This window comes from Daphnia pulicaria, chromosome 8 (genome assembly GCF_021234035.1).
Source record: "Daphnia pulicaria isolate SC F1-1A chromosome 8, SC_F0-13Bv2, whole genome shotgun sequence".
NCBI classification, from domain to species: Eukaryota; Metazoa; Arthropoda; class Branchiopoda; order Diplostraca; family Daphniidae; genus Daphnia; species Daphnia pulicaria.
The window spans coordinates 15,124,699-15,150,496 of record NC_060920.1 but is presented as its reverse complement, the minus strand read 5'-3'; the positions used below and the strand labels follow the sequence as shown (position 1 = coordinate 15,150,496).

General features: G+C 42.4%; 2 protein-coding genes across 4 annotated transcripts in view; both read right to left on the bottom strand.

Moving 5' to 3' along the window:
* Positions 1–368: 368 nt before the first annotated feature.
* LOC124312084 (atypical kinase COQ8B, mitochondrial-like) lies at positions 369–3,487 on the bottom strand. The gene is made up of 11 exons (XM_046776549.1): positions 2,873–3,487; positions 2,638–2,805; positions 2,385–2,563; positions 2,058–2,266; positions 1,756–1,994; positions 1,548–1,685; positions 1,342–1,482; positions 1,079–1,281; positions 854–1,006; positions 688–794; positions 369–616 (listed from the first exon to the last, which is right to left on the bottom strand). Exons 1-11 carry the CDS (start codon positions 3,216–3,218, stop codon positions 442–444), a joined length of 2,058 nt encoding a protein of 685 aa, XP_046632505.1. The 5' UTR covers positions 3,219–3,487; the 3' UTR covers positions 369–441.
* A 761-nt stretch (positions 3,488–4,248) lies between these two features.
* Positions 4,249–25,798, bottom strand: part of LOC124312068 (cell surface glycoprotein MUC18-like) — a 42,622-nt gene continuing 21,072 nt past the window's right edge. For 2 of the 3 annotated variants that reach the window (XM_046776505.1, XM_046776506.1), the window contains exons 3-12: positions 20,822–20,954; positions 20,396–20,619; positions 15,232–15,630; positions 14,867–15,018; positions 12,493–12,643; positions 12,090–12,220; positions 11,565–11,833; positions 10,635–10,873; positions 8,212–8,289; positions 4,249–8,097 (exon numbers count right to left, since the gene is read on the bottom strand). In XM_046776505.1, coding sequence (XP_046632461.1) covers positions 7,418–8,097; positions 8,212–8,289; positions 10,635–10,873; positions 11,565–11,833; positions 12,090–12,220; positions 12,493–12,643; positions 14,867–15,018; positions 15,232–15,630; positions 20,396–20,619; positions 20,822–20,954 — 2,456 coding nt within the window. In that variant the 3' untranslated portion in view covers positions 4,249–7,417. The remainder of the gene's footprint in view (positions 8,098–8,211; positions 8,290–10,634; positions 10,874–11,564; positions 11,834–12,089; positions 12,221–12,492; positions 12,644–14,866; positions 15,019–15,231; positions 15,631–20,395; positions 20,620–20,821; positions 20,955–25,798) is intronic. The other variant, XM_046776507.1, reaches the window with a different exon arrangement.

The following is a 25,798-nucleotide window of genomic DNA, read 5'->3' as shown; positions in this document are numbered from 1 at the left end:
GCATCTTGGGCACTTGTCAACTTCAATCTTTTTTTTTCTTAGAACTTTCGTTTGGTTATCACTAACCAATGACCATGAAGCATGAAGTACTGTATTTGACACAGACTGTTGATTTTTAAAGGAAATACATGAAGTTCATTTACACACACGTTTGGTGGCGCGACAGTGAACTTTTGGGAAATGAGCGGACAACCTCTAAAATTGGGAAATTTGACATATGGAGACTGGAAACCATCTCTCTAATAAGCCCTTGGCCGAGGCTACTTAAACTTAACTACTTGGTGCTACTGCTACTACAGTAAACAGTGGGGTTATTTTTATTTTGCCCTTCGCAAAGAACCAACAATCCAACAATAACATTTCAAATATTAAAATTTCATAACTTAATGTATTTCCTATTTTGTATGTAAGTAATAACATTTCCCATATTCTGGATATTCTTTACTGGGATAACGTAGCACGGTAGTTTCCGATTATGTTATCAAAGAACGCTTTGCAGTTAATTTTGGCACCCAATTTTGTGCAAAGAAGAAACACCCCAGACATTTTTCGATGAAGAGAATAGGTTTCTTCAGGAGGTGGGCAGAGCCGATGCGAAAGCATAACTGGAATCAATCTAAATAACAATTGAATACCAAACAAAATGTTAAATTGAAAAGAAAATAACGTATCTTGTTTCGTTAATACTTCTGGATTCTTCGCGTGGTATCTTGCGCCCCAAAATCGAAAGGTTCATTATGCCTAAATGCTTCACCCAAAACCATTACTGCTTCAACATGGGCCTCTTTCATAACCTGGAAACCAAAGTGTTGTTTTACAGCTGCTCTCAAGAATGCCTGCTATAAATTTATACCTTGCTTTCGTATCCTGTCAAAAAACCTACTACTTGAGAATATTCAAGAACTTGCTGACGATCACCTTTGGCAGCTCCTTCTATTACTCTTATGTAATTGTCGACAAATTCTTTAGAATATTCTCGACTTGCACCAAAATCGATTAGGATTACCTGTAAAAGAAAAATAAATAACGGTAATAAAAATATATGTGAATGCCAAGGCGTTAGGATTAGAATGATTACCTCACGCGTAACTGGGTTGTACATAAAGTTGGCCCAATTAGGATCTGTCTGCATAAAGCGGAACTGAAACACTTCCATGAGACATAACGAAAGGATTTTCTCTGCAACATGGTTTCTAGTTTCTTGATCAAGTTTCATGCACTCTTCCATTGAAATCCCTTCAACAAACTCCGAAGTGAAGATTTCCTTCGTGCATAGCTCATCTATTCACAATAGGCGTCATAAGTAATGGACAAACGCAATTTTCCATCATTCAAAATTACCAATTATTTCTGGTACTTTATAATACGGCATGTCTTTGATGAGTGAAGCAAATCTTTTAGTGCACTCGGCTTCTCGGACATAGTCTACTTCCCAACTTAATTCGAGTTTAGCTACCTTAATAAATTCTTCCAAGTACATGCCTGATTGGACAAAGAGTTCCTATAAATTTTTGTTATTATAAATCAGAAAGCGTTTAAGGGCGCACCTTTGGGCAATATGTTCCACATATTCATCACAGTCACCAAATTATTAATGTCACTTTCAATTCCCTTAGCAACTCCAGGATATTGAATTTTTATGGCTACCTCACGACCGTCAGGTAGTGTTGCCGAGTGAACTTGACCTATTAAAGTGAATATAGTGAGACCAAACGTCATTACGATTGCGAGCAATTTCTTGAATAGTTTACATACCAATGGAAGCAGCGGCGAAAGGCTTTTCTTGGAAATCATTGAATTTACTTCTCCAATCGGACCCGAGTTCTTTAATTAAAACGCTCTCCATTTGCCGTACCGGCATAAAATCAGCAGATTGTCGTACACGTTCAAAAATTTTCTGCAACTGCGGGTTAATGAGCGTGTTGTCTTGCATACTTAACATTTGACCCAGCTTGAGGGCCGCACCTCGGACTTTGCAGAGGGTTTTTACAATCCTTTTTACGTATATAACAATAAATTAAGTTTCCAATAACGAGAAAACAAGTGCAGGAGCTTACCGCTCGGCATTGGCGTCGGTGAGAAAGGGATTGGAGTCAAGTATGGCTGTAGTATTTTGTTCCAGTGCTTTTGCTTCATTCATGCCAAAAGTTCGACGAGAAATCTCTGCTAAGGCTCCCATACCTAGGCCAGCAGCCAAGCCACCATATGAAACTATCCGACCAATTCTAGATGACGGAACAGCAACTTCGTGCGAAGTTTCACTCAACTAAAAAAAAAAAGAACTAATGATAAGTTATCCAGGGAATAAAAATGCAAAGTAAACTACAATATTGGGGAAAAAGATTTTTTTTAACGAAAAATATATCAAAGTGTTACACACTTACTTTTGATACTCGATTTTTTCTCGCAACAGGTGGAATGGGAACAGCTGGTTTTACAGAATCCGACTGATTTCCTGATTTTTGTTCTACTTTTGGATGGGAATGAGATTTGGTACTAGATTTTTGAAACATTACAGGAGATTTGAAATTTGATGAAGCAGACACAGAATCAGATGAAGAATCTGAAAAGTCAATGCCAAATTAATAGTATTACTATGCCCCAAACAGTTATCAAACAACAGTTTTTTTTTAATACCTTTCATAGTTCCAGAGATGTTTGGGTTACCGAGGTCATTTTCATTGTTTATCTTAAATGAAGGATCACTAGTAGGTGAATTTGAAATATCAGTACCCTTAAAAGTAGTACCAATGACACTTTGTAATGGAGACCCCACTCCATTTTGTGGTGATTCAAAATCAATACCTGAAATTTTAACCAGCAATTAAAATTAGTGATCCCAATGTAATGAATATTGTAACAATGATTATACCTTGTTGAAAATTTGGATCCAAGAATTCTTGTTCTACTTGTGATGTCTGTTTAAAGGACTTGGTTGCATTAAAGTTAGTTTTGATTAATTGTTGTGCTGCTATGATAGAGAATTCTTTGAGACCTTCTACCACAGCAAGGGATCTTCCAACAGCTTCCTTGACATCTTTAGAGATATTCTCTGGATTGTAAGGCTTAACAAATAAATTATGTAATCTTGGCCTACTCGAACTAGAAAACGACCAAGCTTCTTTGAGTTCTGCTTCTGTTACATTTGTTGCTGCTCTTGAAACTGCTTTTAATCCTTTTAAAACTAGCAAGATATCTGTTCCTCGAAATTTGGACATTTTGTTTAAACAAAAATAATCACACTTTAAAAAAAAAAGACAGGAGCTGGTATTGACAGAAAGTATTTCCTTGGTGAAATTTTAGGGGATAGCCTATAGAAAAGATCTTCCTTTTCTATTATAACTGTAGTTTTCGAAACGTAGCTGTTGAATTGTCTCGTGAATATGTCTCTTAAAAACTGGTTTTCGTTTTACATTATTGTTACACTTGCATAACAGAAACTTGTTCGAAAAACAGTTTCTGAAATCGTAGTCGTCTGCTATGTTCACGGAGTAGTTCGTTTGTCGTTTGTAAGAGGGCGAGGGCGACGATACGTGACTTGTTTTGTTATTCAATGCATGTTCAATGAACAGCTGACATTTTACAATTGTTGTACCTTTGTTGTGCTCGGATAACTTGTTCGCGAGAAGAATATACATTTGTTTGGTAAGTTTGTTCATTAAAATTATGTAATTGTTCGTGGTTTCATGAAAACTTTTCTAGATTGAAAAAAGACTAATGGAATGGGTCGCATATTCCTGCAACATATTGGAGGGATGCGTCTCTTTTCCTGCGCTGCCTGCGATACGTTTTTGACAAATCGCAATGAACTGATCAGCACCAGATTTACAGGAGCAACTGGCCGTGCGTTCTTATTCAATCGGGTCGTCAATCTCAATTTTAGGTAAAGTATCTTTTCAGATATTGAAGAGTATTTATTAATTCATATTACCTTTTCTGTAGTGAGGTTCAAGACCGTGTTATGTTGACTGGAAGACACATGGTCAGAGATGTTTCATGCAAAAACTGTGATGCCAAACTTGGATGGATCTACGAATTTGCTACAGAAGAGAACCAGAGATACAAGGAAGGAAGAGTGATTTTAGAGCGAGCTCTTGTAACTGAAACAGATGGATTTGAAGAACATATGGGAGAAAGCTGAACACTACTTTCCTAAAAATCTGAGAAATTTCTTTTTGTATGTAAAGTTTAATTGTCTTGTTTTTTTTTGTTTTTTTACATTGCGGATTCGCGTTCTACTATCAATAGGTTCATAAGTATGTATGAAAGATATGTTCGAATATCCGTGTGACCGGAAAATTTATTTCAAATTGCAATTAAAATACAGAAAAATTTGTAATTGATATTTTCAGAGAAATAACGTGGTTAACCTTTATTATTCCATTAGTAATAGTCGGATGATAAACAATTTTTCGTCCCTGCAATGCAGTGATTCACCAGCAGTTCGTAAATATGAAAAAGTAGAATCAGACAGGGATCTAACTTCTAAGAGATGGAAGTGCAGCCATATCCGGGTTGATCCAACGGGGACCTACGCCTTTGGCGGTGGTGGAAGGTTGGAAAATATAAAGGAAAAGGTGAGGAAATTGGCTCTGAGATTTATTCAGCTCTCATTTGAAATATGTTGATAGACTGAATACATTATCTTTCTTCGTGAATTTCTTTCTGAATCCATGGAACGGTTTCATCAATTCGTCAAAGGCAAATTTTTAGACAGAGGAGGTTTTCCTAATAAAATGCTAAATAGAAAGCGAACGATTTCAGCTTTTTGACTTTCTGACGTCAGTCTTTTCTTTCTCGTCAACGACAAACTTTCGCTCAGTTTCTCTTTTTGAGCAGTTCCCTCACCAAATTATCTTAAATTACCTTGTAGGCTACTATAATCATTTTCAGACAGCGTCGCTTATCTCCAATATAACGAATACTATTTTTAGATAATATTAATTCGTTTATTTTTGGTTATTTAAATTCAATTGTGCCTTACCTTTTCACGCCTGGAATGCCGAATGCCCACGACAACGACGAAATAATTTTACATTTTTAATGATTTTGAACTCATATGCGAGAGTTCTTATGGGATTTTTCGGGGCTTTCTTTCCAAACGTCATTCATAATTGACTGATCCAACCCGGAAATTATTTACGCCCAAAAGTCACAATCCCTTTTCCCAAGCCGAAATCCAGGCGGCCAATCCCTCCATTGCTTCCGGATGTGACGCACGTACAACCCACACCATAAAAGATAAGGTTTTGATCATCTCAAAGATGTGATTCAACGAGTTCAATTCGATGCAAACAAGAGTGAAAAATGGAAAACAAGTCGTGCAACCAGAGAAGTCTAGTTAGTTCCCGAACGAAATGTTTTGAAATTGAATTTTTGCGACTCGGGCTTATGTTATCCAATAATAGACTCACGAGTATTCATGTGACTCTTCCCTTTTCCGCTCACATCACAATATTTATTACTTGCTTTCCTGGTTCGATCTGGACCATGCTTCCAACTCTCTCCAGAATCTGCCAAGATTATTGATCATGTCAGTTCCTGATATCTTTACACTCTTCCCTGCTGAATGTGACGTGTATACATGTACACCAGTCTACACATGAACACCCTTTGTGTCGGATGCAAATTACTATCTGAAATCTTTTCTTCGAAACTGTCCCGCATTCTCAGCAATTTCTAGAGGAAACGATTACAATGGCAAAAAGAGAAATCCTCGTTCACACAATATCCGACTGGATGAAATAAATCTCAATTTTATCCAGGGCTGGCAGCTCTGCTGATTTTGTTTGCTCAAAGATTCGATTCTAGAGTGACGCATTTCTGCCAGCGCTGCTGACACGTTAATTTGATTATTACAGATTATTTCTTCTTTTTCAATTCCTGTCGGTGAAAGGACAATTTATCTGATTGTTCACTTCAAAATGAAGACTGGGAAATAAAAGCTGAGCTGATTTCAAGTGGGCGCTACGCGCAACGATCCAAAGAAAATCGATTGGAGCACGTGTCTTCAAACTGCCGTGAAATTTACCTTCGTATTCAACTATGACTGGCTTCTCATTTATTTCGTGAACCTCTTTCTCTTTTCCCAGCGTTACGGTTTAAATCTTTTAGCGCGAATAAGAAAACATCAGAAAATTCAAAGAATCATAGGCCCTTAGTACCTCGCCTTTTTTGTTCCCAAGTCTGGCCGAGTAAGCCAGAATAAATTGATAAAATGACTTTGTTATTATAACTTATAAGGCTCTTTCACCTCATATCCAGCAGCCGTTGCTGGCCTAGAAAAGCGAGCTGCCTGTTGTAAAGAGGAGAAAGAACGAAAGTCGGTGGAAATAACGGGAAACTATTATTAAGATTATTACATGTAATGACGGGAAACGGACGAGCTGTCGGCCTGAAATGGAACGAAACCGTTGCTCTGCCAACTTCCACGCCCAATGCGGGGGTGGGGGCATAACCGCTCCGAATAAAAGTGATGGATGAACACACTTTTTCGATGGGAAAGTCAATCACAAGAGAAAATAATTTCCGACCGAATGAGCGGTTAGTGAAGTTATTTTCAGGGTGGACAGCATATTGACTGTATTCAATCGAATTCAATATTAAGACATTAGCGTCTTTGACAGTTTCACGTCACCCATGCCTCTGTTCAACAGGAATGGAAATTTAGTGCCCGACGGAAGAGTGAGAGTAAGACACCACGCCCACTCCCGCCATTCAACTTGCACAATCATGAGCACAAAACAAATATAATGTCGTATTTTTTATAATATATATATGTATAGATTAGACGTCTCTCTGGTATAAATAACCTTGTCTTGTGTGCGAAGGAAAAAATGTCGAGAAAAATGAGAACACGAACGAACCTATGAACGCGAGAAATTTGCCCATAAAAAAAAGGAAAAAATTCAAAAATCGTCGGAATTTTCATCTTAGTTAATAAAGTAGTATGCATCACACAGCACAGGTCGCTCACGTAACAAATACAGAGCTATCGCATTGGGGGGATATTTCGAACGCGTGGGTATTAAAAATAAATATGTCCCAACAATCACGGATGACACAGTAATTTGAACGTTACAGAAAGGTACATGATCGTGTGCACGTGAGAGTATATGGAGACAGAGAAACGGTAAACGACCACCAAGAGCTGTGAATGATGATTTTAAATTCGGTAAAAATCCTATTCAATAATTTGGTATCAATCTCTTTATGGGGGGGGGGGGGGGGGCCTATGTATATAACTGGGTTCGCAACACTTGAATCCAAATCCACGATTGCGCGGCCGTTCAGCGTGAACACAACGCGAAGACATTTTCCGAAGGTGGATTTTGACATGTCGACAAAATGGAGACGGATATTATTTATGGGTGACGAAAAACAAGGAAACTGTGGGGAGAGGGGGAGGGGAAGGATATCAGACGCAACTTTCAGGTACCTCCGACATTTCGGCGACGTAGTCGGGAGGTAATTTTAAACAATTGTTTTTGTTGCTGCCGGCGACGTAGGGAGGCGCTGGCACTCTCGTCGATCGCGGATAGAAACCGGCGCTTCTGTCATCATTCTGAGAGGCGAAACATTCGGCGGACGTCTCGTTAACCAACTCGCCGTTCGTGTGAGCCAGCCTACTGCTCTTGCTGGTTGACTGATGATTGATCCCGTTGCTGTGGTGGCCCTGATTTGGCTGCTGGTGGTACTGATCCTGCTCGGCGAGTGCTGTCAAGGACGTCATTGTCATGGCTGAGTCGTTCCGTCTCTTCCGGCAACGAATGCAGGCGGCTACGACGATCGTCGACAAGAGCAGGAGCCCGGCCCCCGTGCCCAACGCCACAGCTCCGGCAACCCTACCGGAAAGGGGGTCCGTAGAAGGTGGAACCGTCCGCTTGGCCGCTTCCTTGAGCGTCGAAACCGGCAAAACGACAGGCTGACTCAGTCCCTTCACGTTGACGGCGTACAGGTAGAGCATAAAAGTTGAGCCAGGTTCCAAATCTGTCAGCCAAAATTCGGCAACGGAATCCGATTGTAACGTCAGTTGCGGCTGGCCCGTCATGACGTCCATCGCCTGTAGTTGAAAGGTTTGCTTCAAGCCACCGTCGTCTGTCGGGAATAGACAATAGAGAAAAATCACGTTTCAACTGTCTCTTGTGTCTGTGCCCAAATCGATACGTGGACTTAATACTGCATGCCGTATTTTTTGTGTTTTAAGCTCACCATTGGAACTGCATGAAACTTGGATGCTGTCCGCCGTTTGGTTGAGTACACTGCAATTTGACAAACTCTCGGGTGGACCTTGTGATTGATCAAATTGAAATTAGAGCCGTGTGTCTGCCCGCTTTAGTTTGGTTGTTATCACACACTCGAGTTGACAAATCAAATCATTCAACTGAGAAATGACGACAAGACAAACAGCACTGCTGCTGCTGCAGCCAGGCGAATTTGAGGGGTTACAGAATAAAATGCACACGTCAACAATCCAACTCCCTCTCCGTCGTCTTTTTTTTTCTGTTTTTTTTTTATCTTTTCCCACTCAACCATTTCTTCTTTTTCTTGGTAAAATGTCTACCGTCGTCAAAACTTGGGTTCTTTTTTGTTGTTGTTCCCATATTTCCTGAGATTCTTCTCTCATTGTTGAGATGCATATGCCTTGCTGCGGTTTTTGCCATTTAATCGGTTTACCGTACATGTACGGCTTTGTTCAAATCTGAAAATCCCCATACACTGCTAAAAAACCATTTTTATGTAACAGAAACCAGCAAATCTCACAAATATACTTTTAGTTTAATATGCCTTTTTTTTTTTTACTTTGAGTCAAAAATGAAATCTAGCCTAAAAGGGATTTACATTTCTTCGCCATGTACCCCACCATCACCTGAAAGGTAGAAATGCATTCGACCTCCGGCCAAAGTAACCAGCAATTCATGGGGCCTACTGCACGTAACACATAAATATATATCCGTTTCCTCCTGGCTTCGGTAAATATTCTTTCTGTTTCCGGTTTCATTTCTTCCGTAGACTAGCTGAGCTAGATCAATTCTTGTGTGAATTTAAAGAACTGCCATCATGTATTATTATCAATTCGCATAGCTATTGTTGAAATTCGGACCAAAAATACTAGGCTAAAGGGGAGCTTGTATTATTTAGCGAATCAAAATAAAAAGTAGTCACGCAAACCGACGTGCACGTTTTGAATTGCGTTTTGTTTAAAAAAAAAAAAAAAAATCGTTGATGTGATGCCCGCCTTCACGATGATTTCTCTCCTTTTTTGTTAGCCGAGTTCGTTAGCAGCGCCGCACGTGTGAACGTGAATGTGCGTGCGTATTCTATTGTCTCACCATTTTTTTATCTACTTCCTTTATATACAGTCATCTGCTGCCAAATAAAAAAAACGGTCCTTTCTTGGCTATATAAGGTATTAGTGCACGTGTGGACGTGACAGACGGAGGAGCTTCGCTCTATGTGTCACTTGGGCGCGGCTGTTAGCCGCAAAACGGAAGAGAATGATTTTTAAAATAAAATAACACGCGAACGTGTATGCACACACGACGAATGAAAGGAAAAAAAAGAACGAAAAAGTGAATAACTTCGTTTCGGATTTTACTGCGGATAAAGGTGAAGAAAAAAAAAGGGAAAAATAAAAGTGGTCGTGCGTACGTAGTTTTTCCCGTGCCGTTATTTCATCAGATATTTCTCCCTATTTTTATGGCCATCTTTTGCATTCACAGTTTTATACATAATCCTTGGAAAAAAGGGGAGTCTTTCAGTGACGTGAAAGTCGACTAGACGTCACGATGAAAAAATATAATATCGAAAGGTTAAAATATTCGTGAATAAATCCTTATCTCTCGAATAGCTAAACTATTCAAGAGAACGGAAGTTCCGAGAAGTCTAGTCTACCAGGAGAGATTTGAGAGTTTCCGCAATGTGTCCGGACCGATTTTTTTTCAAAACTCTTCCTCCAACCAGCACAATACAAGTTGCACACCTACACGCTCCCCCGAGAAGCCATCATCCAAATTTGAACATACGACCTATTCACAACTATAAATTCCCGATAAGGTTGATCCGACTTTTTGAGTGCCACGTGTAGCCAACGTCACCTGTGCTGCAGCTCAAATAAGTCAGAAAAATAAAAATAAAAAAAAACATGCGCCATTTTCATCTGGCGTCGATTAATCATCGCTTGGTTGGTCTCTCTCTCAAGAAAAGGCCTCAAAGTCTTTCGAGAAAGGAGAGATATTACACAAAAAGAAAAAAACTTTTCCTATTTCCACTTTTCAGGAATGGGGATTGGGGGCCCTTCATTTGTGCGTCGCCTGATGCTCTTCGAAGAATGCAAGAAAACGACGACTGCTGGTGGTGTATGGCTCAACTCTAATTCGTTGCCAAGTCAAGCATGCTCAACGGCTCTTTCATTATATTCGTGTTGCAGAGGCGTCGCGACTCTTTTACGACTGGCTGAAACATTGGCCCTGAATTTCCGCACGGTCGGCAGTCACGCTGCGCCCGGTGCTACACTATTTGACGGACAAAGTCGCAAATTTTCCCGACGACACACATTGTGTGTAGACACATATACTTTATAGACATAATACTGCGAATACGCTATAAAAGGGCGAAATAATAAAAATGGCTACCTGCAGGGTAGAAGCGAAACAGACACGGATCCTGTTGCCAGCCGAGATCGCTGTAGGCCCAACACGCCAACGTCCCGAAATCCGCTTCCAATTCGGGACGGAAACGAAGGGTCTCCTCGTTGGTCGATGATGACAAAGTTACCAACGGGCTGCTGCTGCTGCTACTACTCATCGCAGTCGACGATCCAGGCGATCCGGCAATTATGTCCCGCCAGCCCCGCGTCGTGTTCAATGCCCATCTGTCACACACACACACAGCACAAGGAGTTAAGGATTTTCATTAGTGATTTGAATTCGACCGACTCATCCATAGGGGCGTCGTTAACGATTCAGCGCGTTTCAACCTGCTCACCATTTGCGTAATGGTTACGCAAATGGACAAAGTTTTGCGGGAGGGAAATAAAATTTGCCCATCGCGAGATAATAATGCAATAAGGTAAGCAGAGCGTGGGTATATTAAATCTGAATGGATTCCCGATGGGACAAGAAAATCTTTATAAGTGACTTATTCCGCATTCTCGAGCTCGTTCACTCAAAAAATCGATCAGATGACGTGGGGATTGGCGGCGGCGGGGAAACACGTGTAGACTATACGGATCCCGCAATCAAAAGGAATGACGGATAGACGGGAGAGTTACATAAAAGACCTCAGCTCCCCTGGTCGACCCTCCGTTTTTATGGCGAGTCAATCATCCACGGGGAGAGTGTGGGTAGATTGACGACGGCCGACTTCCAAATGGGAGGGCAAACCCTAAGCAGGGATAAACGTTCAATTATTTGAGCAACAAACAAGTACACTGGCGGGTGAGGGCGAGCGAGGCCTGCGCCCGTTGCGGAGCTTTACTCACACAGCCTAATCGATCACGAACAAGAACATGTCAAACATTTCTGGGCTCGCGTTTCTCCCAGCTCTGCTGTATGTATATATACCTGTATTTGGTGGGAAGCGGCAGGGCATCGACGGAGCACGACAGGTTCAGAAAATCGCCGCGCTCGGCTCCGCGAATGTTCCTCGACGGGTAGCGGCAGACGGGAGTGTAGCGGACAGTCAGCGGCACCAGGTTGCTGGACCCTTCGCCACGAGCGTTGACTCCGACGCACTTGTAATGGCCGCTCCTTTGGCGAGTCAATCCTCGCAGAACCAGACTCTGGTTGGACATGATTATCTTGGCGCTGGCATTGTACACAAGAGTCCGATCCTGGAAGCCGCGAAAGAGAAACGAAAAAAGAAAACCAAAAATTGATTTCAAAAAATATTTGTGTCATTCCCGGCCCGTCCTTTGGGCTGTTGAAACCATCGTTTGTGTGCTGTGATTGTTTTTATGTCAAAGTCCTTGTTAGTTTCGAATCTCGTCGAGTTCTCAAGAAGTGGACGAGGATAGAACGTGTCTAAAAGTCAAGGTTCATATCGCTGGAGCGCCATTCGAGTGGGCCAGGCAGGTATGTCGGACTAACCTCATGTTTCCACACCAGACGAGTCACGTCCGGGTTGGCCTGAATGGAGCACTCGAAGTAGACATCGTCACCCTCTTTGATTGAGTCGGCTTTGAAGGTTGGGCCGAGGCGCAGCGTTGCCATCGGAGCAACTTGAATCGATCCAGTGTTCGGGCCAAAGGATGGCGGGCGGACGGACGGAGGGGAGCCACCGGAAGCACGTAACGATTGCGGGAGAAAAAAAAAAAAAAAAAAAAAAAAGAGAAATGAGCGACTCCATTTCAAGGGGAAAAAAAACACAGGCGAAATAGAATAACAATTATGATTGTAAGATCCATTCAATGTGTTCACAGTAGAGCAGAGCAAGGATCGCGATTATAAAATAACGTGCTCGATGAGAAATCTTTTGTGATAGTGCACCTACATTGAACATCCAGGCGGAGGAAGTCTTCAATGGCGCTGGCTTCCAGCAGGCGATTGGAAGCCCGACAGGTTAGCGTCCGGCCGTTGTCTTCTTTGGTGAAATTGGCTCGGAAAACGCTCGTCGTCAAGTTGCCCTTTTCGTCATCAAATACCTGCCAGGAAAACGTGACCAGATAACAATAGGAAAGGAGACGTAATCATCAAGTTTATACACTGGAATCGCCCACTCCCAAAAGAGAAATGTCAAGATCTTTATTCATATACGAATAAAGTTATAAAAGACTTGCACTGTGTACGTGACCAGCGAGTAAAAAAAAAAAAAAAAAAAAGTTGTCGTTCGATTGCCATATACTTCCCATATAAAGTAAAGTAAGTTGCACCCTTGATAGAAATGTAGACAAAAGTCTGAAATGATGTACCGAGACTTGTTCTCTTCTTTCTTTTACAATGTACAACATTGATTTCCAGTGGGTGTCTGGACGCTCCAAAGATTTTGAAAATTGCACACTAATTTTAATTGCGCGAACTAATGGATCTTATATCGTCTGATATCCAAAAAATTCGCGCATTGAAATTTTGACTGCAGTACTTAGCAGCAGTCAAGTTTGAACAACAAAAGATCTAGCGTTGGCTAGAAATCTCGACTGTGAAAGCTGATTTTTGTGTGTTGAGAAAGTACTACTGTACTGTACAACATCACATCGGCTTAAAAAGAGTTCGTGCGTCATGGAAACAATAATCCAGCGTTAAATAGGAAACAAAGGGAGTAAACATGAAGGGCGAATAAAGAGAGACCGAAATAATCCAAAATGCACATTTTACGGTAGTCTGTTCGCATTAAAAAAAAGTATGACTATAAAAATAATGTAAAACGAACGGAATTTTCACCGAAGGTTACGAGAAAAACGCACGAGAGCGAAGCAAATGTATGAAAGGGAAGTTTGCGCAATCAAAGATGCCGAAGCTTAGCACACGGAATGAATAAAAGAAACGGTAAACATGGAAATAAAACAAGACCTTTTCACCCACCGGGAGTAAAAAAAAAAAAAAAAAAAAAAAAAATTAAAAAACAAAAAGGAACGAACGACAGGAGAGACAGGGTCCCCTTAGCTCTTGGTGAATTGATTAGATTTGGTGTACTGCGCATGATATTATAGTACTAGTACTACCTACTGGATGATCGTATGTGTATGTGTGTGTGTGTGTGTGTGGGGCGGGGGTGCTTTCAACCCGAGACTGACAGTGTAGCGCAAATACATAATGGAGAGACAAGAGTTCGATCCGTCTCTGTCCCGTGCGAGATTTTCCGGCGAAATGGGGACGGAGAAAAAAAAAATATAGAGAGAGATGCTGGGTTTGTTTGTTTTTTGTTTTTCTGGAAAAATGTATAGCAGCATCTCCTCTCTCTCTCACTCTAGCGACTGAGAAAAGAAAACCCATCACTTCTATTAGCGTTGAGGGCGGAATTATTTCCCCCCCATCTCTCTCTTCTACCGTCAAATAAAAAAAAATTGGAAACCATCTCGTGAAATCATCCATATTTTTCTGATTTGCATTCGAGAGAATAAAGTCTACTCTCCCCTATCCCCGATTGTTTATCCAGACAGACTTCTTCTTGGCCAGGTAAATTAGCCTTCCAAGTGCGCACGAAACATCTGCACTGCTTCCCGTGTCATTTTCTCGGAGCCACGAGATAACCAGAGTGTTTGCTATTGAACAAAAACGAGTCGATGATATCGATTTATCGGATGTTCGGGGAAAAAAAAGAAACGTGAAAGAACAAGAATGACATTTCGTTTGTTTGCCTTTGTTCCCCCCCCCTTCCCCTTTTTGGCCTTCCCTGGCCACATCACATGACATATACATTTTTCTAAAAGTCGTAGATATTTGTAAAGTTTTCTTGGTCGGCCCAAACTTAAGACGTCATTTAAAAAGAGGGAGAGAAAATGAATGATGAAAACGGGGCATTTAATGCTGCCAAGACAGCGGCGTCGTAACGTCACACATTAGACGGGCATGGGCGTTGGCTTGCCAAAGTCTCCCCCCCCAACAAAAGGTAATAACGTTCCCGACGGATAGAAATCTGCATTCCGGAAAAGGTGAGCACCACTAGCGTCGACGCTGTGAACTTCACAGCAGAGGCGGTCATGAATAAGACAAAGTACCCCGCCAATATCGCACGCAGACGGACATTGTGTGGGATCATTTCGTGATTGGTCCCGGGACGGCCATAGGGGGATAGTTCCCTGGCTGGCCGGCTGGCTGTGGCTGCGGCTGCTGACGAGGCCTAGAGCCATCTCCAATGCTGTCGGTACGCCGTAGCTTACATAAGACCGTGAGACAGAGCAAGGCACTGAGTGGCAGAGTGCGCTTACCTTGTAAGAAGAATCCGAAAGACGAACATTGTCTTTCCACCAGCTAATGGATGCAGCTGGACGGGAGCCGAACGTCTGGCAACGGATCTCGCTACTCTCACCGGCTACGAATCGGGTTTCCACCTTGGAGATATCCACTTTCAATGGCGGTACTAACAGGAAAGCACAAATAAAAAACAAACAACAGATGTATAAAAACAAAACAAAAAGGTCATACCACCCACACACACACACGCACTATCGCGTTGTAGGCGTTTATAGTACGTACAGCGATAACTCTTAACAGAAGCAATCATATACGGACAACAAAAAACTAAACACACGTTAAAATGTTGTTGTTTTTTTTGTTTTTTATTATTATTTACGTTGAATGTCCAGGGTGACAGTTTTAGTCTTGGGGGCGATGGCACGGCTGTTTGAAGCTCTGCAGGTGAACTGGGCGTCCTGGTGGGATCTATTAAGCGGCCCGACCCTGATCTCGCGAACAATGATTCGCTGTTGTTGCTGTTGTTGCAGCAATGCGTTGGAGTCCGGATGTTGGTCGTTTAATATGCCATTTCCGAGTTGGAGATCGTTGTGCATTTCCAGGCCGGTCGTCGAGGCGAAGCGTTGGCCGTTGGTGTACCACTCGACCTCCGGCGAAGGTTTGCCGCCCGTCACGTGACACTGAAGCACGGCCCATTGTTTTTTCTTCAACGGCCCCAGTTTGGCTGAGCGGATTTCGCGGCCCGTTTCGTCCGTGATTCTCGGTTCCGACGGCGGCACTGTGACACATAAATTTCCAACAAAATAAATAATAAAAAGAAGAAAAATGTACTACTACCAGCACTATAGCCCATCCATTCATCCCCAATGGTCGCCGCAAGTTTTATCCGCATATACACTGCGCGCAAAAAGCCCGGGCCAACTTTACAGGATCCGAACTTATTAGAAATAAAGATAGATCGGCTCTGCTTGACTTTAAGTGCATGCGGCGTAAGAGCTCTCTATTCAAATAAATTACTTAAATTACTGGGCGTTTTACGGAGGTGGTTCACTCCCAAACATATTACATCTCTGCCCGAGTGTGGGTCGAGGGAGCGCTGGTGGGAGCTTTGTTTTACGAGATCGTTCACAACAATAATAGAGAGCGTAAATGTCATACATATATAAAACTTGGCGGGGGAATCCGGCCCCCGCAAAGAAAAAAGAAAAGGTTACAAAACACAGTGGGCACAGAGGGCAAAGATTATTGTTGCCCAAGAAAAATGGGCGCATGGCAGTTTGGTCGGGTCGGTTGACGAATAATCCACTCGACAGGCACAATAGGAGCGCACCGCAAAGTACTCGAGCAATTTGGGCCCTACGGGGGCGGACGTCAAAAAACAACTGCAAACGGAACGTCCAAGCTTTTAAACGACTCACTCCGGATGGTTAACCTTCTTCTCGCTCTTTCTGCGGGAAACAAGAAGAGAATAAACCACAACACAAGATTAGCGACCGTAAGACAAGGAGGGGGTGGGGGGAGAGTAGCTAAATGGTATACAGGCGGTTATTTTCCAGCGAAACATTTTCTCTGTTGCCGTGACGGTTACGTACACATGGAGCACCTACAGCATATAATAATAATACCCATCTAGAATGGGCTGAACGATATCTCTCCACCCGGAGCGAGAAGAGTTGTTGTCGAGGGTCTTCAAGCGCGAAATTTCCCTGGAGAACATCAGAGTTTGTTCTCGCTATAGTCCGTGATGGCGAGACATCGAAACATGCCTACGCAAACTTGCATCTCTCTCTCTCTCTGTCTCTCGCTCTCTTATCTTCTCGGCGGTGGACAGAAATGGCTGCACTCGGTCTCATCTTGCGGTCGTTTCCTTCTTTTCCTTTTTTCTTTTACTAGGATGTGACGTGCCGGGCAGGTACTTTGTGTCGCTTTCGGGGCGAGATCTTTTGACGGACCGTTATTGATGATGTCACTCGTCTGTCGGATTGCCATCCGTCATCACACGGCGACACACATAACGCAGTAGGGACAATTGTTTCCTCGAGAGTCGAATCATCAAACGATATATCTCTCGCATCTCGGGTCGTTTCTCATCTCGCCACTGTCGCCAGCTCGAGAGATTGACGCATTATTATTGAGATGAAAATTTCAAAAGCTGGAAAGCCTGCTGCTGCTGCCGTGCGCGCCAGCCGGCTGTGTATGCTGCTGCATTGTGCACGGCTATCATTATTAAAGGGTTTCGATGAAGATTGGATTGAAAAGGGTCCTCCCTGGATCAATAGGAAGCTGCACATGTATAAGACTTGATGCCGGCATTGATTTCGCTAGTATCGAATACCCTCCCTCCCTCCCCACCTCCCTGAAAGAAGTAGAACCTCATACAAAGGTAAAAAAGACCATTTTCAGGACGAATTACAATCGAAAAGCGTATCGTTTCGTGAGCAAGCGCCATCATATCCATAATTGAACGGAAAAATACGTACGCAGTCGTACTAAAGAACCAAAGAAAAGAAAGAAAATAAAAACGATACGTTGATGGCGACGGTGGGCTTTTGTCTGGCGTTTTCTCGCGTGGAAAATGAGAAATTCAATCCATAGCATTGTACAGAAGAAATTACGAACCAGAATAAAATGGTACTATACCAAAAGTTCTATGCATTCATCATCGGCGGAAAAAAAAAAGAAGAAAAAACGGATCAAGTCATCGTCATCTCACGCTTCAACGGGAATGCGACGGGACAGTTATACTTGGAATGATTTTTCCAGACAGAAAAACAAAATAAAGAAACAAAAACAAAAACAAAAAAACAAACAAAAATAATTTCAACTCGGGAAAGAGATGAGAGACGTTGACAAGAAAACGTGAGTTCCTCCAAGACAAATAATGAAAAGTGCAACAGAGAAAACAACTTAAGATTCAAAACAGATGCTTAATCTAAATACAGGAACGATGCACGGGACGTCCATCATTCCCGTCCCGCGTTTAAGCCCACAAAAGGGGAGAGAGGTGGGTGGGAATGGAAAGAAAGAGGTGCAACGAATCGTGTACATATCTAAGACAGGACAGATGCTTTTCTCTTTCGATTTTCTACGAGAGAGACAGCGAATGACAAACAAATAGAAAACAGGAGGGAACCCGTCTGGGATGAACAGACTCTTGCGGCCTCCATGGCGACGCAGATTCATCGACCTCTTTTCTTCTGCGCAAGGCTCCATCAGCTCCCCCCCCCCCCCTGGCTCTCTGCTGCCTATACGACTGTACCACCATTGATGAATAAAAATCGAGTGGAACCGACATATTCCTTCTAGGATAGAAGAGCCACGATGCCCTGTCAGGAGCCTGTCATCTTGTTCAAAAATATTTCAATCCAACGGCAACAGTCTGCTTTTATCGCCGTGTAAGACTCTCTGCCTGTATTAAAATTGGGAACAATTTCTTCACATGTGACGCAGCACGAACAACAGTGACAGGAGGGGGTGGGCCGAACACTCAAATTGATGTGGAATAACCGTCGGCGCAAAAAAAAAAGCAACCATCATTGTCCCGGTTATTGTCGCCCCCAAGAATTCTGTCGAATTGAAATTAAAGTTTATAGACTGCTGGCGCGCGTTCACTGTAAAATAGAAAGTCTCTTCGTAAAAGCCTATAATCCCGTGTTCCTTTGTCGTTTTCTTTTAGCGCTTAATCGTATTCTTTTCATCATTTATATCTGTTTCCCCCCTCCTCCCCCTCTCGCTGGGTGTGCCTCTCACGCACAGCGTCTCTAATAATCGTTACATCACAGGGAATGGGTCAAAGCCGGACTCGGAGCGGCACCTCATCAATTAGCGAGCCAGCAGTCTAGTCTTAATAACTGTTGGGCTAAGCCAAAACCAAAAAAAAAAAAGGCCAGACAACACTAAAAAAGGGGGGGGGGGGACGAAAGAGAATAGCTCAATAAGTAAATCTCACTGATAACATAAGCTGAAGTAGGGGAAAGACACTGATTCGATATACTATATATAACTATATATATATAAACACGCGAATATGCTTTGACTGCATTATTTTCGGATTTTCGTTGAGATCGTCCGAGCACTTTTCGGGAGGGAGTTTGTGTTTTATTTTTCTCCATCAACTTGATTCTCATTATCGTTTGTCAGTTTACCGAGATCGCCAAGCCAAGGATCGGGCGTAAATATTAAGGGGGAAATATTTTTTTCATGCCAATCAATGTGGATATCTAATTAGCTGAGCAGCAGCGGATGGAAGGTCACTGGAGTCTGGTCAAAAGTCCACCCAAAGACAAGAAAGATGCGCTAGGAGTTGAGAAGATTACAAAAACATAAAACCGGTAGATATACTATAAAAGGACCCGTTGAATATAAGATTCTCTTTGAAAACGGGGGGCTGCTTGTTCCTTGCTGCTTTTGTTAGCCAAGCGCGAACAACCGTCACGTTGGGAAACGTGCTCGTTGGCAGCGGATAACTCGAATCACGGACTGATGACTCTCACCTTCTCGTCAGTGCGTACAAGACAGCAGCAAAACTTCTAGATGCGATCCGTCTGCTGCTCCTGCCTTTGAAATCACTTCAGTGAAATAAAAGTTCAAAGTCAAAATGACATCATCACCCCCACCCCACCCAGTCCCCAGCTTTGGCAGTTCACGACTGGGGGAACAAGTGGGACTTCTTGGATTAGACTATAGACGGAATATATATACATCAGCTCCCCGATTTTCCCTCTTTCTTTCTCTATCTCTTTTCTCTCTTTCATGTGCACCTAAATATATATACATATATACGAAGCGACTTTTGTTGTCGTTCGATTCCAAAATGGAAAGTCTGTATGGCAGCCAAGAGTTTAACCGAACAAAGCGAAAAGTGGGATAGAATAGGCGGATACAAAAGACCAAGAAAAGGACGCTGATGACAAGAGGGGCAACTTGTGACTTTTAAGAAGACCTCATCGATCAGTTCCAACGGCTTCATCCACTGGCGTATTTCCTCTTTTTGTTAGGTAAGAAAGAAGACGAAAAAAAAAGATCGCCATTGTCACGACTGAATAACAGCCAAGAGTTTGAACCCGTGGGGAGAGACGTAGACATAGGATATCTCAAATGTGAGACACTATAGTCGATCGAATCGAAATTCTAGACCTTTTTTTTTCTTAATCTTTCATTGAACTTTGATTATTCATTCTTTCTTCTGATTCGCTATGGCGGCAATCGATTCTGCCGTGCAGTGATCAAATTTTAGGATGACGTCGCTCTGTATAAATCAGTGGTTCGGTAATTCATTCGACAATAAAAGCACCGAGCTTACAGAACAGTTCCTGGAGAAGCACTGCCATAATATACCAGCAGCTATTCCAAATGCAATCACCGAATAATTCACCGCCTTCACCTTTGGAAATGTGCGAGTCGAACGTAGCTACTACGTACGGCGACTAAAATCTATTATTTCTAGTTATTTTAGACGAGAGGCTCGTATCGTGAATGTTTCAGGTCAATTAACTCGGCCGTGAGACGGGCAAAAGTGCGTCAGACACAGCGTCGACACTCACCTGTGACATTCAGTTGAACTCGGAAATGGCGGGCGGGCGAGTTCTTGAAATCCACACGGCAACGGTAGATGCCCTCGTCGGCCAAGGTTGTCCCGTTGATAATCAAGTGACCTTTGCTGGGGATCTGCCCGTGAAGAGAGAATCGAAAATCGGCGCGCAGTCCAAATGAAACAACTTCGGACCAACGCCGGCCCATCGAAAGTGGCTTTCCGCGGGCATCGAACCTGTTTTTGAGAGAGGGGATGATGATGACAAAGCATAAAAGGGCTATTGTGTTGTCTGCTGTTTGTCGGTTTCCATCAGTGTAATGAACAGCACACAAACGAAACGAAACGGATACAGCTCATATACTCGGATATGACGGCGACTTGTTACAGACTTGCCGAGTATTGTATTCGCGTGCTGCCTTACAAATATATTACTTACGTGTAGATCGGCTTCTTGTTGGGTTCGAGGAACCAAACAACAAGGTAAATGGCATCGTCCAATGATGGCAGACTCATATCGCATGGCAGGATAGCCGAACCACCTTCTATCACTTCCAATTCGCCCAGAGACACTGCAGAGAAACCGGTGACACATAGAAATGGAAATGAAAACAAGAAGAAAAATAAAACATCAGTCAATTTATAATATTTGTCAAGTTAATTCATTTCCAGACTATACGAAGTGATTGGCAGAAAAAGAAGGAAGGTATCCTGGGCAATTCAAAGAAGATATTAAGCTTGTTGTTAAGGTAGCACTGGGGAAAATAAAGTACGGTGACGAGTTATACGGAAACGGCATCCACTCCCGTCAATACGTCCTCTTTTATATAATAGCGGCTCAGCTGCTCGCACAGGGCCATCCTTCAAGAATATCTAAGTACACTCGGTAACCCATGGTAACAAGCAAAGGTACATATACTTGTACTACTATTTATTATGGACGACGGCTGGACCGAGTGGCAAAAGGTCAAGATGAGGGAAGAAAAAAATGGAATATGCTTTTTACGCTAAACAAGATTGGCTTAGATATTCCGCACCAGTGTCAAGAACAACAAGCAGCAGCCAAAGAAAAAACAAAATTCGATAACACACACACACACACATAAAAAAAAAAGAGAATGCAATAAGATGAAGCGAATCGAGTCATGGACAAAGACACTGTGAAGTGTAATTGCACCCAGAGATTGACTGTTGTGCACGGCACTTGGGCGACGAATTCTCCGTATTCGAAAGTTGATATAGTGGCGTCCTATACGTCTCGAGTAGTACACAGTTTGTCGAGAGAGAGAGGATAGATGCCAGGAGGGAAAAAAAGAAAAGAAACGAGAGTCCTACTGTTCATCCAGTCATATATATATTTGAAGTGTATCAATGATCCTTCAGAAGATATAGGTATTTTTTTTTCCACTTTTTGCTAATTCTTTTTCTTTTTTTCGGCCGTGTCTACTCCACATAATCTCTGGTGCCTCGACCAGGGCTAGACGTACGTTACAGTACTCAGCCTCAGGACGAGAGGTACCAGTCAGATGTTTTTTAGTCGCTCGAGGCCTTTCTACATCTTTATACCCCCTTTCATAGCATTCTATCTTCTCTCTCTTCCTTTATCTTCATAAATCGCCATACATTACCACCCGTCCATTTCGTGCGTTTATTTCATATTCCCTTTCCCATATCTAGTCCAGTGTTGTATTCGTTATTTTTATATTTTTGACTGTAATATACGGGTAACACTCGCCTTAAGACGAGTAACACACCCTCTAATAATAATAATCCTTCAGAAGATGCTTATTAGGTTGACATGTATTGCGCCTTTCACGCTTGAATTCCCCGTGCGCGACAAAGACAATAGCGCGGAGAGAGAGAGAGAGGTATACAGTAGTATTGATTTAGGCTCTGTGTCATTGTGAGCCCCAATGTGCAAACGTCGAACATTGGAGCCAATATATATCTATATACACTATAGCGGGATGTGCATTACATTGAGTGGGTGAGCGGTGAGCTGATATGTAGACTCCAATAGTATTTAATGGCTATTTTTTAAGGGAAGCCGAAATGTCGTTTCGGTTGATAAAGCAATCAACCGTTCATTAAAAGTCGTCCTATAATCGCAGAAATCGGCAGAAATAATAACTGAGAAATAATACTAAACTATCGCATTTATTAAAAACATTACGAGAGCTGGTTCAAACATCACAAAATATTAAAGTTTGTCTTTTGCGCAGTTGAAAGGTTTGCCCGGCACCATCGAAACTTGGTTGGATAAAAGGAAATAAGCAAAAAATCAAACGCGGGCTGCTAGCATCAGCCTATTAGCTGTGTCGTTGCACAGGCCGAATTCGCTTTAGTTTTCTCCGTTTTCAATCAAAAACTTGCGTACTATGGCAAAAAGTTGCAAGCATCCCATAAATACACGCAAAAAAAAGAGAGGGGGGGGGGGGCAACAAGTTCTTCGTCCATATGCACCCAAAAGTTGCAAACTTTCGGCCATCAATTTCGATTTCGACCCGTTGCTGCAAACGCACCCGATTTTTTCGTACGCAACTTTTTGACTCTAATCATTTCCGAAGTCGACAAAATGGGACCGTTTCCATTCGCTTTGTTGGGCGGGGAATAGATGGTTGAATTCCGATACCAGTGGTCATACTGTCAGTACAAGAAGAGCATCACGCTACAACATGGTATACAGAAAATGATTTCAATAGATGCACGTTTCGCCAAGAGTGGGCACATCCATCTGTGTAAACGTACAAGAGATCGTGCGCTACATGAAATTGAAACTCGAGGATCGATTTGTAACATTCAACTATTGTAACCCGCTGACTCATTTTTGGTTAAGCTTCACCCCACAGCTCGATAATATTTATCTCAAATATAGTGGCCATCAGCTGGTCTTTATCAAAGAGCTCTTTGGAAAATATATATATATAACAAGTCCCAGGTCCCTAATCTTTAATAGTCGACACTGCTTTCCCTGGAATTCTTGAGTAAAATGGAAGAAGAGAAGAAAAAAAAAGGAGAAGAAGAGGAAGATGGAAACCACCTATTTATATTGCTGGTGTCGCAGCGTCGTCGTTGTTGTGCCCATGGCGACAATATCAGATGGGAGAGAGCCAGGGAGCTTTGTACACTGTTTATTTATACATACAGAGTATATGGCGAGGTTTGCTGTTCTCGAGTTTGTGTTACACCGGCACCGCACACTCAGACTACACGGGCAGCAGACAGGAGAAGAAGAGTATAAAGAACGACGGGCTCGTCGAGGATAAAAAGAAAAAAAGAAGAAGACATTCTCCTTCCATTTGGCTGATTGGATCACGTCACACGAGTAAGTAGCTAGGAGCGTCTTCATCCTCAGATCCTTCCATTCAGTCCACGGAGGGAGACCAGGTGTATCCGCTTCACACCTTTCCGTCGACTGGCAAAGTTAACATCTTAGCCAAGAATAATATCCCCCGGCTTTGATTTCTCTTAAGACACGTCCTCCCCCAAGATGTCGGGATATACGGTCAGCAACGAGTGGACTGCTGTCCGGTATAGTCTATGCGTACACTGTGAACGCAAAAAAAAAAAACGTAGCAACAGTTTTTTTTTTATTTTGTTTTAACCAAACAAAAACCCGGATACACCAGCACAAACAAGATCGATGATTTCATCACGAACTGGGTGGGTTTCTTTATGTCCTGCTCTACTGGCATATTGTTGAAAACAACGAGTCAATGATATCATATCGATATGGGAGAGCCCACAGCGCAATCACTGTTTCGGTCACCCACATATCCAGCTAGCTGCTAGCCCTTTCCGATCATAATGAAAAAGTGCGGGGACGACAGACGCAATAGATATTGATTGGACCAAGCTCCGCCGTCACCACATCTGAGCCGCTTCTCACAAGGCAGTGCGGCGGATACTGAAGGATCAAGTCTCGCAAAAGCCTAAAAATTAAATTTTCAGAAATTTGATGGTTTCTTTAGCAATTCTCTTTGGGTCGCATGGCAACGGCTTGCCCAATAAAGATGCTGATGGAATCGTACGAATTGAAGAGAAAGAAAGAAAGAAAGAAAGATAAAAATACCATAAGACATTCAGAATTTCTAATGTAGCTGCTGGAGCGGGACTCGGGGTTCTTTATCGACACGGGTGAAACACATTCGTGCGGTTCCACTTCAACAACTAACTCGTCGTCACACCAATCGATAGCAGCATCAGCAACGTCTGCTGGAAACTACACACCTTCGCCACCAGCTTTTGTTTAGACGGGAATCTGAAATGTCCCTTTCATTCATAATGTACAACGCTTGGCGATTAATAAAATACAGACAGCCCGTCGAATAGCGAATAAATTAAACTTTGAGGACGCAGGCTCGTTTTGAAGACCTAACAGAACACGCTAAGGCGATAGATTGTCCCATATTCAATAATAAGTGAATTTCAAATTTAATTTCAAGTGTGAAGCAAACGTTACTGCAAACAAAATGAAACCTAAAAACAAAACAAAACAAAAAAAGTCACGGAATCTTCCTTATCCATTTATAGTCGTTCAATGTAAAGCTATATTTGGAATTCTTGCCCAATGGATCCCACGCAAAATTTCGCAAGAGCTACTTACTTTTGGGTCTACGTAAGCTACTTTTTTTTTTTGGGGGGGGGGGGGGGGAGATGATGTTGCGTTTCTCTAAGCTTTTATGTAAATCTAACCATCTTTTATACAACAGGGGGTTATAGAGAATGTAAATAAATCAATTTTAAATGTGTTATGCAACAAGACACGCATAATATTCGAAGGCTATACAAAGTATAGGGCTCGCGACCAACCGTATACGCCTTTTCGAGGCGTATGATTTCATTTCCGCATAGAATAGATCGGGTGCGTAATTCGTTTTTTAGCGGCCCGGACTACAGCCGGTTGTCGGAAGCCTCGAGGCATAATAACTGTGAACATCAAAGTGGCTGTGTCAAGAGACGAGGGCAGAGGGAATTAAGCAGAGAGAAAGAAAGAAAGAAAAAAAAAAAAAACGGAGCGCTATACCGTCCCGTTTGAATTAGCCGGGGCTATTAACAAAGGCAGTTAAGATTCATCATAGTCAGTGAAGCGAAAGATTTCCAGAATAATCAGATTCTGACAGATCTGATCAGACAAGAACTGATTAGAGTTACTTTATTACTTTGTGCTGCCCTGCGTGTGCAGACAACGGGTCTTTGTTGAGCATCGAACTGCCAAACAAAAAATCGAAACGTTTTGTTAACATCCAGAAATGCAATCATATGGGGCAGCTAGTAGGCTAGCACCAACTGCACAGCAAAATCAATGTCCAATTAATCGACGAAAATTAATTTTTATACACGCAGCATGTTTAGCGAGCTAATCAACGTCACTTCAGTAATAAAATGGACGATGAATAGGCATTTACTAATTTGA